This window comes from Cryptotermes secundus, unplaced genomic scaffold (genome assembly GCF_002891405.2).
Source record: "Cryptotermes secundus unplaced genomic scaffold, Csec_1.0 scaffold19, whole genome shotgun sequence".
NCBI lineage: Eukaryota > Metazoa > Arthropoda > Insecta > Blattodea > Kalotermitidae > Cryptotermes > Cryptotermes secundus.
In genome coordinates this window covers 2,128,053-2,141,395 of record NW_019729897.1, presented here as the reverse complement: position 1 = coordinate 2,141,395, position 13,343 = coordinate 2,128,053, and the positions used below count along the sequence as shown (strand labels likewise).

General features: G+C 40.7%; 2 protein-coding genes across 3 annotated transcripts in view; both read right to left on the bottom strand.

The window, feature by feature from the left end:
• Nucleotides 1–758: 758 nt before the first annotated feature.
• LOC111865667 (hybrid signal transduction histidine kinase A-like) lies at nt 759–3,790 on the bottom strand. Its single transcript, XM_023853864.2, has 2 exons — nt 2,265–3,790; nt 759–1,163 (listed from the first exon to the last, which is right to left on the bottom strand). Exons 1-2 carry the CDS (start codon nt 3,766–3,768, stop codon nt 979–981), a joined length of 1,689 nt encoding a protein of 562 aa, XP_023709632.1. The 5' UTR covers nt 3,769–3,790; the 3' UTR covers nt 759–978.
• Nucleotides 3,791–3,828: 38 nt separating this feature from the next.
• Nucleotides 3,829–13,343, bottom strand: part of LOC111865666 (protein FAM193A) — a 41,512-nt gene continuing 31,997 nt past the window's right edge. Inside the window, exons 12-16 of one of the 2 annotated variants that reach the window (XM_023853861.2) lie at nt 11,172–11,985; nt 10,622–10,767; nt 8,753–9,157; nt 7,052–7,478; nt 3,829–4,082 (exon numbers count right to left, since the gene is read on the bottom strand). In XM_023853861.2, coding sequence (XP_023709629.1) covers nt 3,853–4,082; nt 7,052–7,478; nt 8,753–9,157; nt 10,622–10,767; nt 11,172–11,985 — 2,022 coding nt within the window. In that variant the 3' untranslated portion in view covers nt 3,829–3,852. The remainder of the gene's footprint in view (nt 4,083–7,051; nt 7,479–8,752; nt 9,158–10,621; nt 10,768–11,171; nt 11,986–13,343) is intronic. The other variant, XM_023853862.2, reaches the window with a different exon arrangement.

The following is a 13,343-nucleotide window of genomic DNA, read 5'->3' as shown; positions in this document are numbered from 1 at the left end:
ATACAAAATACCTGTAGATATTATTAATTTAAATCATATATTATATATATATATATATATATATGTGCATGTGCACATGGATACTATGTAACAATTTATTCGTACTGAAATGATTTGTCCTTGTTCAAAGCACATAAAACCACAAGTGTTATCTAGAAGGAAAATAATCGCACACCATGAAATTATTGACAATTTTAATCAAACATTCATTTAGTGAAGCATTCCAATCAGCTTCAAAGCTAACCAGTAAAATGCAAAATAATCTTCTCAAGGAAGCACCCTTGTTTGGACATTAGCAAAATACATTTCATTATAATGTGAAATACTTTTCATGACGAAAGTTTCTTCTGAATGAATTCTGTGGCTAAATAAGTAACACATATATTCAAAGTAATAACTATCGTCATCATTACCGGCTGCCATGTGCATGTGTGAAGCTTTCACATCAGACATGGCCTTGAAAGCCAAATCTTACACTTAGTGTCCTACGAGTACAATGCTCCACAAATAAAAGCTGAAAAATAAGTCAAATTCATGTCCCTTGCTTCATCCTTTCTAGATTTAGCATCACTATACACACCACTCTTGTGACTTCTATGCACTTCAATTAACGCCTTATATAATTTTACATTAAGTTGGGCCACTGGATACTTGTGACTTCCGACCACAAAACGCTGGTTAGAATTAAAAAAAAAAAACACATGGTAAGGAACATTCAGGTTCCATAAGAGGCAGGAAATTTCTTGAGTAGCTGAGTGACTATTCGCTTCTCAAAAAGGACTCTGAGCCTTTGAGTTAGATGCATATTTAAAAAATTACAAATACAGAATAATTTGATGGATCACAGGGTATAAATAAAACAACTCGCTTTTTAATTACTAGAACCAACGTTTCTCTTCCCAATGAGAAGCCACTTCAGATCAAGGCAGCTGTTCTCTGAAATGTTACTAGACAACCATGTATTGGCGCAAGAAATGCTTAGCTGCATCCAATTGCAGATGACTTCTTCTTCAGCACAATATCTTTGATGTTTAGATGTACTTTCTCCTTGCGTTTTGGTGGAACAGAGTTGAAACAAAATCGTTTGAATGCTTCCAGTTCACGTTCATCATCATCAATATCACCATTTTCAAGATCAATATCCTTCGGTGCAAACACACTTTCTGCAATTCAAAAGAATGAGTAGTATTACATGTAACAAGTACACTTGTACAAACTATGAAATACAGTAAACCCTTGCCCAACAGGGGGGTTTAGGATCTTCAAGAGTGGTATACTTGGAAGCTCCACATTCAACAAACTTAATGTGTTGTGGGTTAAATGGGGATAAGTGAAAGCAGTTGTATGAAATCTCCCAAGCAACTATATACACGGTTCTTTTATGTGCATGTGACCCCACCCACATGCACAATCAATGGTCCTACCTTTCACGATCAAGTTTCCAAAAGCACCAGTCTGGATTGCATGCCTACAGACCTTTCAATTATGATAAGACTTACATATTTTAACTCTTAGTCCAAAGGTTAGAGGACTTACAGTTTTAGAATAGCATGACTGAACTGCAGTGATATCAGGCTTTCCCCAGGGCACACGGTGTGATGTTTACACTTTTGCATTGCTTTTTGCATGTGTAAGGGAATCCACATTGGACAGGAGTTTGCTTTAATGACTTCTTTACGACCGCAAGTGAATATTCATTGAGACCAGGCTATATGAGAAACGATACTTTGCTAATTAAAACCTTTTACTAAAACTTTTCAGTATGATGTGCACAAAAGTACACATTTAAAAAATCATGATGCAATATATACATATAAAAAATTCCTAAAACTACCTGTTTGATAACTAAGCACATGTAGCACAATCCTTGTTTCTGAGAAGCTTACAGTCTCTTAACTGGTCAGAAATTCCCCAACTATTAAGGATCCCCAAGGTTATGTGCTCATACAAGCCTATCAATGGATCCTATTCTGAGCCGCATAAATCCAGTCCACATTCTCACACCATATTTTAAAGATCCATTTTAACATTATCCATCCATCTACGTCAGTCTCCCAAGTGGTTACTAAATAGTATAATCATCGTAACTCAATCATCAGTGTTCCTCTAATACTGTTGCTCTAGGGTGAAAAGACATCAGCAAAGTCATGTCTCAACTAGTGCTTCTGTCTCAATTCAAATCAGACCAAAACATGTTGTAAAGATGTTATGTATGCATTTGTCCTCCATCAAACATTACAACTGTCCAAGTAAATGAAACTTACCAACAAGATTCCAGTCATCTGAATGCCCTTGAGGACCATTCCCCTTCTTCTTCTTCTTTTTCTTCTTTGCATCATTGGCAGCAGCTAGTGAAGCTGCCATGGCTTCACGCATTGCTGATCTAGCTGCCGAAGCATGCTGCGGTGGTAAGCCTTCCTGCCGGGTACTAACGTGATTGTGATTCACCTTTCTAACTTCAGTAATATGAGAAGGTGGTGATCGCTGCTGCTGAATTCGCATCCTAGGTGGCAGCATATTTGCAGATCCTCGGACAGTGATCCCATTTTCCTCTACTCTTCCATCTGGTGAATTCACTTTACTAATATGAAGCCCTGGTATGCTATTCAATCCATTATATTCCACATGTGGCGGCAACCTGTTCCTCAAAACCACATTATCAGGATTTGCAAATCGTGGTGGCATTGAGCCATTTTCCTTTCCTTTCACCCTGACAATCCCATTTGTAGTGGCAGAATTAGCAGTCTTTTTCCCAGGCTTGTTTCCTGGTTTGCTGGTAGGCACTTCACCATTAACGAGAATCTCTGCTTGTCCATTGCCTTGTGTGAATCTACTGTTAGTGGCCATGGCTTGTTGGAGAGCAGGATTTCTAATGGTCACCATTGAACCATTCACCTTGATAATGGCTGGTTGTTGAGCTAATTGGGTGGCATTCATTGCAAGAGTCTGTGGACGTACACTGGGTTTTGTTAAAAGGGGGTATACTTGTGGCTGAATTCGTACACTTGTACTATTCTGCAAATTCTGACTCTTCCCTCCAGTGCTGGTTATGTGTTTTCCGTTTACCTGATTTGTAGCTACTCCATTTCCAAGTTGCTGCTGACGATGCAACTGACCGTTACTATTTCCATTTCCATTTGTGCTTCCAGTGTTATTCTGATTCTTGTTTTTCTTCTTGTTCTTTTTCTTACTGTTGCCATTATTGCTGTGGCTGGAATCGCTCCCATTCAGTGTAACTGCCTGCAGTTCTTCTTTCATTTTGACAGTGTCAACCACAATGACATTTGAGCCACTAATCCCTTGAGAGATACCGCCTCCTCCACCAAATCCACCAAGCCTGCTTGAGCTGACTGCAGCTGCTGGACCAGATATGACTGTAGCTGTACTATGACTGGATGTCACAGAAGGAGTGGACTTTGAACTGTCTGAAGGTTTCAACTGTGATTTTCTCAAAGCTGCAGCAGTTGGGCCATCTACCTTTGTGATTGTTATACCAGGAGGCAACTTGAGATTTTCTAAGCTAAATGACTGAGAGGTAGCAGTTTGCAAAGTGGCTTCAGATTTCAACCTCTGGGCTGCAACTGATGAGGATACTGGAGGTGCCTTCCCAGCGGAGGAAATTGTGTTTATGACATTATTAATCTGAATGGCGGTTGCTGTGGTGAACTGATTCACTGATGGAACATGACTGAGAGGAGACATTACAGAAAGCACATCATTTGCCGCATGATTAACAATAACAGCTGAAGAGGGATGTTGTTGTGTCATACTGGACTTAGTTTGTTGCCTGCTCCCACCGTTTGGTGCAGAGCTAGAATTTGCTCCTAAGGAAGGTTTACATGAAGTTGTATTTTAGGCAGTGGAATGTTGAGATTTAGATGATGATGTTGTTGTTGTTGTTGTTGTTGATGATGATGATGATGATGGATTGTTCTGCTGTTGGGAGCAATTGTTATTGTTTCCTTTATTCTTTTTTTTCTTACTACTGGCTGAATTACTGTTTGTGTTACATTGACTATGTTTTGCATTCTGGCTGGACATTGGCTGCATCCCCACTTTAGAGTCCTCTTGTGACTGACAAACTGCAAACAGAAAACAGGAATGGAGAAAAACTGATCTGAATCCTCCAAAATAAGATATACGAGGCTCGTCCACAAAGTAAGTTTCCCTGGGGCCGTTTACAGAAACAAAACATAATTTCACGGAAATATTTATTACAACAGATACAGCAAGCGTTCAGCTATTTTTCAACATAATCGCCACCAGAATTGAGACATTTGTCTTACCGTGGAACCCACTTTTGAATACCTGTGTCATAGAAGTCTGCCGCCTGGGATTGGAACCACTGTGTGACAACCATCTCCGCCTCTCTGTCATTCTCAAAACGCTGACGCTCACCAGACAGGAATTTCTTGAAGTGTAGGAAAAGATGGAAATCACTGGGAGTGAGGTGCGGGCTGTAGGGTGGATGATTAAACACCTCCCAGCTGAACTCCTGCAGGAGACTTGCTGTCTGTCGAGCCGTGTGCGGCCTAGTGTTATTGTGCAGGAAGACAATACCGGCACTAAGCATCCCGCGCCGCTTGTTCTGAATGGCCTGTTGCAATTTCTGCAGTGTTTCACAGTAACGCTCAGCATTCACTGTCTCACCTCTGGTTAGGAAGTTGATGTGGAGAACGCCCCGTCTGTCCCAGAATACCGTGCACATCAATTTCCATGCCAACGTCTGCTTGAATTTCGTCTTACAGGGAGATCCACTGTGATGCCAATGCATTGACTGCTGCTTGGTTTCTGGGGTAATGTGTGCACTCCACGTTTCATCACCTGTGATGACCCGGTCCAGAAACNGCAGTGTTTCACAGTAACGCTCAGCATTCACTGTCTCACCTCTGGTTAGGAAGTTGATGTGGAGAACGCCCCGTCTGTCCCAGAATACCGTGCACATCAATTTCCATGCCAACGTCTGCTTGAATTTCGTCTTACAGGGAGATCCACTGTGATGCCAATGCATTGACTGCTGCTTGGTTTCTGGGGTAATGTGTGCACTCCACGTTTCATCACCTGTGATGACCCGGTCCAGAAACTCGTAGCCGTCATCATGGTACCGCTGCAGAAAGGTCAATGCTGACTCCATGCGCTTTGTTTTGTGTTCTGGTGTCAGCTGCTTTGGCACCCACCTGGCACACAATTTCCTGAAGAACAGGTGCTCCGTGACAATTTCGTGCAACAAGGAGCGGGAAATCTGTGGGACATGACTGTTGAGTTCCGCAATTGTGACGCGACGATTCTCCATAATGTGTTCCCGCACAAGCTCCACCAGGTCGTCTGTAATGATGGATGGCTGCCGACCGCGCTTCTCATCATGCACACTTCGTCGACCTGCTGAAAATTGTCTGCACCAGCGACGCACCATCTGCTTGCTCATGACGTTAGGCCCATAGACCCGGCACAGCTGATGATGAATTTCGATCGGTGCTATGCTCTGTGCATTCAAAAACTTTATCACTGACCGCACTTCACAGTCGGCGGGAGTTGGAATAAGAGCCTCCATCTTCAACAGCTGCAACGATGCTACTGTGGGAAAGCGGGAAATTCCATTTTGTGCACTCGCCATGCTACGTCGTTGCTCTATCACGTACGTGCAGTCGCTTCGCGCAATATAAGGTTTGCTAGCTGTGGGATGAGTGGGAAACTTACTTTGTGGACGTGCTACGTATCTGTAGGGTAACCTCTAGCATATTCCAGAGAGAAAAACTTATAACAAAATTAGGCCTGAACCAAGACAAATATTTTAAGACTGTGACAGAAAAATAGACCATCAAGAATTTTCTCTAACTTTGGTTTCAAACGGTGTCAAATAGTAAATTTTACTTGAGTAGAGACCTGTTTTTCCATTTTTATCATACAAATGTAAATTTCTAAATCAGAGTTCAATTCCAGCACAGAAAGGAATACATTTCTAGAAACATGGGTGCTGGATATTTGGATTTATAGCAAGCTTCCTGTTTTATTTCGGGTGTCTACTGATAGTACTATAATAACGACTTTTATAATAGTAAAACAGCATTACAGAATTTAGAAATTTGCTTTCTTTCAAGTATTTTTTACTAGAATGTTACAGCACTTAACAGTTTGATGAAATGTAGCTTTCTTCAATAAAAATACCACTACTATCTAAAATCCAACCACCATCCTGACATTAAAGCCCTAGTTCAGTACAATTACGATTACATTAACAGATCATCTGCTAATAAAGATTTTTCAGTTCTTGGTCGTTAAAAAAGGAATGGTATGATAAAGTACTCTAACCACGAACACAACTGTTTTAAAATTATATAAGCATGGAGTCTTCACACAGGTAGCTGCGCAATTTCCCTCAAAAAGAATTAGGTAGTGCGGGGCAAACAAAACAGCATTTCAGTCAGAAGATGGACAAAGCTACAAACAAACATTTGTAATTTTAAAAACTACACAGCGAAGGTTCCAAAACACCTCATACAGCCTACTTGCACAATTTTACACTGATATCCTGCAATGCCCCCTCCTTGGTGTCTCCACCTTATCGTGGTGAGGGGGTTTGAGTATGCCAAGGACCCTGAGAGCTATACCAGCGGTAGCGTAGCTACTGGCAGGGCCTCCCTTGCTGGACAGGTCAAAGGGTAGGCATCAGACGAAGAGAGACACCAAAAACCAAAAACTGATGCCGGAAGCAGCGTCATCAGCAGCGACTTGAAGCACAGAGCAAATGATGCTCGAGATGGTTCAAGTTCGTATAACAACAGGCGTGACCAGAGTGGTTTGTTGTACGGCTGTTGTACTGCGATGTGGAAAGCAAATGGAAAAACTACCACATTATCACTTTTCCTGGATAGTCTCTTTCCAAAAACAGAAGATCGCATTAAGTGGAGAAACTGTTTTGGAAGAGACTGTGGACCTGTCGTCTGACAGATTACTGATGATGATGATGATCCTGCAATGCCAATTTCTAAACATGGTACTACCCATAACACTACATCTGAATTGTAAGAGTGAAAAAACTTATTGGACGTACGGTAGTCACCTTGCCCATTGACCAAGGTGAAGAGGACTTTGTCTTTGTCAGGTGTAGCCCCCTTCAGAGTGATGGTTACAGTAGGTTCACTTCCATTGCCTTCCATCACCCTCTTGATGGTTACCATTTGAGGAGGCTGCTGTGAGGCTGAAGAAGTCACACGCGTAGGAGCAGCTTCCCTAGAAACACAAACACCCTCTTCCTTGCTGTCATTTCTCTGCTCTACCAACACTGAATTTTGTTTCTTTGAATTCTTATTTCCTCTCACAGAGTTACTTTGCAGTGATGAGGAAGATGCATTAGAACCGACGCCATGTAAACCGGAAGAATTGACTACAGTAATTGTAACTTCTGGTGTTTTAGTTTGAAGCTCTTCAAGTCTCTGCCTCTCTGCTTCTTCTTGATCTTTCTTCTCCTTCTCCTCCAACTGGAAACAGAAATATATAATGAAAAACATGAATAAAATCTGATACAATACAAACTTCAAAGTGTCAAAACTGAATACAACAAAACCACTAAACAATTTATCTGACTAAAGTGTTTTAGGTTTCACATACACTTGAATAGTCACATAAATTAACACACACATAGTAAAAGTTAAAGGTAAAGCTATTCCTGTAACAGGCTATGGAGGCCCATAGGGTCATGAGACATTGAGGCTCTGATATTTTCTAGAAAATCGGGTAACAGATTGCGGTGAGGCTGTCAGCCTTACCCGCCAGCCAGCCTTTACCCCCATGAAGGTTCCTGGTACTCATTTTGTTAGAGGCTGAGTCGATCCCAGGGCCATAGTGCGCGAACATGTAGTTTGCTTTAAAGTATTCTAGACTACCATACCTCTGAACATACAGATTCAGTAAAAGAAAACAATTTAAGAAAAACTAATGAAACTTCTTCTATATCTTGTCTAGTCACAAATTTTAACATAAAATAACTCCATAGAACCAAGTCCTTCTTGAGAAGCAAACAGTTGCTCAGTCACTCAAGGAATTCCCAACATTTTACAAAAAAAATGGAGGTCCATTACTGTGTTCATAAGAACCTGCCACTGATCTCTACCCCAGGCCAGATGAATCCAGTCCATACCCATTATCCTATCACTCTAAGATCCATTTTAATATTACCCTCCATCTGTGTCTAGGTCTACCTAGTGGTCTTCTTTCCTTCAGGTTTTCCTACCAAAACCCTGTATGCATGCGTCACATTCATACTACATACCCTATCCATCTCATCCTCCTTGATTTGATTATTATAGTACATCTGGTGTGCAATACATATTATGGATTTCCTTATTATGCAGTTTTCTCCAGCTTCAACCCCACTGGTTCAAACATTCACCACACCCTGTTGTCAAAAACTCAGGCCAGGTTCTTCTCTTAATGCCAAACACTATGTTTCACACCCATACAAAACTACCGGTGAACTATCAGCAAGTAATGAATCAGAGGGGATGTGGAAGGAAGTGGCAGTGGTCTATTTTGAAGTACAATCCCAGTATGTTCCTGTAGGAACTTGGGAAAATGTATAAAAAAAAACCTCAGCTAGAAGTCAGTTTTCAGGCTGAGAACACAAAGATGAAATACTCAAAGAGTACTTGCCATAATACAGTATTACTGGGTACTAAATTGCTTTAAGCTCTCATCTCTCACATGGGTTAGTAACTATTCTGACAAACAGTGAAGCTGATATTAAAGCAATCACCTTTTTCTGTTTCTGTCTAGCTTTCTTGGCAGCTTTCTTAGCATCTTTGCATTTACTAGACTGATTCCCCTCAATGAAGTCTAGCAATGCTTCCAGGTCTCTTGGGTCTTTTACAGGCTGTGGAAGGGAATCAGCCGAGGCCTGCTTGGCAAGAACTGGGCCCGAGGCTGCTGGGGAAGGTACAGACGAGACTCCTGCAGCAGACACTGCATTCAATTTCACTGCAGTTTCTGCTGTACCAGGTGATGGTGCTGCCCCAGCTTGTGGTACTGTAGCACTTCCTATCCCACTGGTACCACCAGGCCCAGCACCACCTATCTTACACTTCGCTTTTTTCTTTGTGAGAAGCAGTCTTAGTCTTTCTCTCATTTCTTGATAATTGCGACTCACAGGGGCAACAGATGGCTGTAAAAAGAAAGAAGAACAGACTAGAATTCTTCATGCCATGTACACACCATATACTCGCATCTCAGGTCCAGCACAAGGGATGTGGAGGTAAAGCTCCATTCACCCTTCACCTTAGGGTTAGATGGAGAGGAGTTGTAAACTTCATGTTCCAGCCATAATTTTTGAAACCACGTGGCTTCTTTATGTCACTATATTTTGGTTAGGGAGCTATATCAAATTTGAGGAAAATCCTATATTGTTAAAGGCACGACAAAAGAATCATACATTTAGACAAATACTGCTTAAATACTGATAGAAATGTGACAACTAGAAGAGTGTGGATTTCTCCTAACTGTCATTTATCACATACTATCATACATAAAAACAGACAATATAAGCTGCACAGGAAGCAGCGCTTACGATGATGATGATGCAATGACAATAAAAAATAAATATAAAACAATATGTTTCACGCATAAGGTATCAGTTTACAGCCATGAAATCAAAACCAGTGCCAAAATTGCTACAATGGAGATCAAACCAGCCATGAAGACACAAACTAGACCTACTGCATTAAGAATGATATACATATTGTCAGTTATGTTTTTCATATGACCTGTGTTACCAAGTCAACCTTTCTATATGCTTCTGTTAAAACCAATGAGAAGATGAAGCTAACCCAAAACAAAAAAATGTATGCACCAGAGTGCCATTAATGAGATAACACATGCATCTGGGGTGGTATATTCAGCAGAACAAGTTGTTTGTATCATAGATTTCAAGTTCACTTTGCAAATATGGTTATTCTTGTTTGATATTCATAACCATGTAATCAGTTTGCATATTTTATGATGTATTTAATTATGTCAACATCCAACACTTCTGTCAAATCACTGTGTAGGTATAAAGCATTGAGAGATGGTCCATTCTGTAAATAGATCAAGGGGCTGATGAAAAAGGCTTTAAAATACTTTCACACACACACACATATATATTCCATCAGATCGTTATCCTATTTTATACTTCAATGCCTACCTGCGCTTACAATTGTTTCCTGGATGTGCAAGCTAATGGGTTAGATGCACACTCAGGATGGGTTACGCATTTCTGATATTACAAGAAAGAGAAGAGGATGACCTATATACAGTTACACCTACAGTTTTGAAATAAAACCTTGGATCAAAAAGTGTAACTTAGGCATGCATAAATAAGGACTATTCCTGTATACAATTATCACATTACTTTCCATGTTTAAAATTTATTTTGTATCTAAAACTAACATTTCTTTTCTTGTTTTGGAATACCTGAGAACAAAATACTGATATTAGAATTCTGTACATTCTATGTAACATTTCTGCCTACAACAATGAAAGGATTAAATATGAAATCATCAAATTTTTCCCTCAGTCTGCATCAATAAAGCACCTGTATTTCACAGAAGCACCAGTTACTACTGTTAATGTGTACACAAAAAGCTCTCACCATGCCATGGCCAAATACTTCACAGTAACAGCAATCGCAGTGGCGAGAATCGCGCTGAGTTGACGTGGTAGTAGAACTAGAACGTTCTGAACAAGTGTCATCTTGGCTTGATGAATCCTCCAAGTCAACCACCTCACTGTCTGGATCTTTAAATAAAACCAATATATTTAAATTCATAAAAGTTCATAATAAAGGTATATTAATACACTTACTCACTTTCTGGACATTATCCAGTGCCCTGTTTTTATTTAAAGCAATGTTGTGATGCTTCAGCTCTATCTACTGGGCCCACAAAGTAGGCTTTTTATCTGAGGACAGATGCTGAGTCCAGTCTCCAAAATGCTGTTTAAAAAAATGATGGTTGGTAATACTCAGAAAGTAAAAAACTATATACTTAAGTTCCTTTGTCTTTAAAAGAACTAAAGGCTCACCTCTTTCATTTGTTCCCTTTTGTTTGACCTTCTTAATTATTTAACATGCACTAAATTAAGTGACCTAGTTAAACACGCTTCATTATTAGGATACCATGTCCAATTAAATGTAAACTTACAGTCAGTACATGCCACTCGCTTGATTGGTTCAATACTTCCTCCGTTCTTGAGACTCTTGTGGCACAAATGAGCAGGAACCTTAGAAGCAGCAGAACCAGCTGTTGTTCGATGCGGTGTTGTGCTTGTGGCAGCGGACTTGACAACATCAGGTAGAGGCTGGTGACCATGGGCATGGGAGTGCCCTGCTGGACTGGCAGTCTGTGTTGTGGAATGCCTGACTGAGGAACTCACAGAACTCACAGGGTGGTGATGGCCATTTGCTGATGGCTGTTGGGACGCAGCAACAGCAGGACCCCTCTTTACAGGGACAAAGTTCTGAGAGAGCTGCTGTCGTGGTAGTGTTGCCTGGGCGGTCATCCCCCCAAGGGACTTCTGCTGAGCCACTCCAACATGTTGCTGGAGGTGAGTCTTGGCTTTATTAGGGCTTGTCTGTGTAGAAGCAGAACTCTGCAAGTTTTGAACTGTGATTTTCCCATTTCCACTTTGCTCCCTATACGGAGCCCCCAATTTTGCTATTGAGGCTTCTGAGACTGGAATGCTTTCCTTTGTGGCAACTGATACCATCGCAGAAGAGTTTTGTTTATGTGGCTGTAGGACGGATGTGGGTGTTTTTGGTGCAGAAGGTGATGATCGTGGGCTGCTTGTGGGTTTGGGATGGCTTGGGACAGGAGTTGCTGTATTGGTAACCCTAGGAGGACTTGATGGTGGTGGAAGAGCCTCTAATGGTAGCAGATCAGCCACAGTGGACATTGCAGGACTTGTCAGCTGAGAATGGAGTAAGTGAGCTGCCTTAGCCTCAGCACCTGTTGTTAACTGGAACATCACACTTTCCATTAGAACCCGCATAATCTTACAAAAACATTAACTGTAAATTCACAAACTTCCTCATGACTCATGCCAATTAGTTTTGAAGCTGTTCTCATAGTAGAAGGAAAGGTACATAATGGATATCGAGCATTCCTTTTATAGTTTGTTTTAGAATGCTGTCGCTATTTCAGACTATACAGCATAAAATAGTAAGATGACTGCTGAATGGGCCGTGCCATAGCTCGAGCGGTTAGTCGCTGGCTTCCCACCGTGGCGGTCCGGGTTCGATCCCGGGTCCGGTCAAGTGGGATTTGTGGTGGATAAAGTGGGGCTGGGGCAGGTTTTCTCCGAGTACTTCGGTTTACCCTGCCAATCTTCATTCCACCAACTGCTCCACAATCACCGTCACCTATCATCTGGGGCTGGTACAATAGGCCAGAAGTGGCCACAGTACAAGGGACTTACTCCCAACCCACTAGCATTAAAAAAAATTACTGGTGAATGAGCTGGAATAAAGTGGGCATGGCTTAATCAGGTTAATATCCTGGCATTCTACTGGACGGATTGAGGAAAGCAACAAAAAATACGTCCCACCTGAGATTCAAACTGAGGACTCCCCCCTATACAAGCCTACAACATACCACTGCTTGGTAACTCTGTCACATCACAGCAATTATCTGACATTTTTTTTTCATGGAATTGACCATGAATTATTATATTAACTTATGTTAACAAACCATAGCACTTCTTCAGTCACACTACATCCATAAATTTTCTCGCTGAATATGACAGCTCACCATATGAAAAATACAAATATAATACAAAATGATATAATTAAGGTCTGTAACCAAGGTCTTAAACAAAGAAAAAAGATAAAATAGCAAACTGCATTTTCATATACGCAAATCGAACAAAACAGTAAAGTGGAGGCAGTAATGTGGAACAGAAACTATTGCTTCTGGAAGTCTCATTCTGATATGCGTGAGCATGCACAGACAGACAATGTGAACGTTACTGCATCAACAACTAGAATCTCTATTCTATCCTATGGTTGCTGTCAACATTGATTCTTTTCTAATACCTTCCCCTCCCATACAAAAAGTAAGATAATGATAATAACAAAAAAAAATAATGTTTAACAAAAATACATCATGTAATGCAATGTGTACATTACACTACACAAAGCAGAAATCTTGAATGCATAGTGAACTGCTGTCGATTTCTTTACATACATGAAATGCAATGTAGTAATTCTGTACACTGCAGAATTTGCGAAAGTAATTGTTATTAAACACCAACACCATTTTTAATTGTAATTAAAAGCTTCCTTTTATGGTATAAAATTAAAATTCTGTGCTTACACC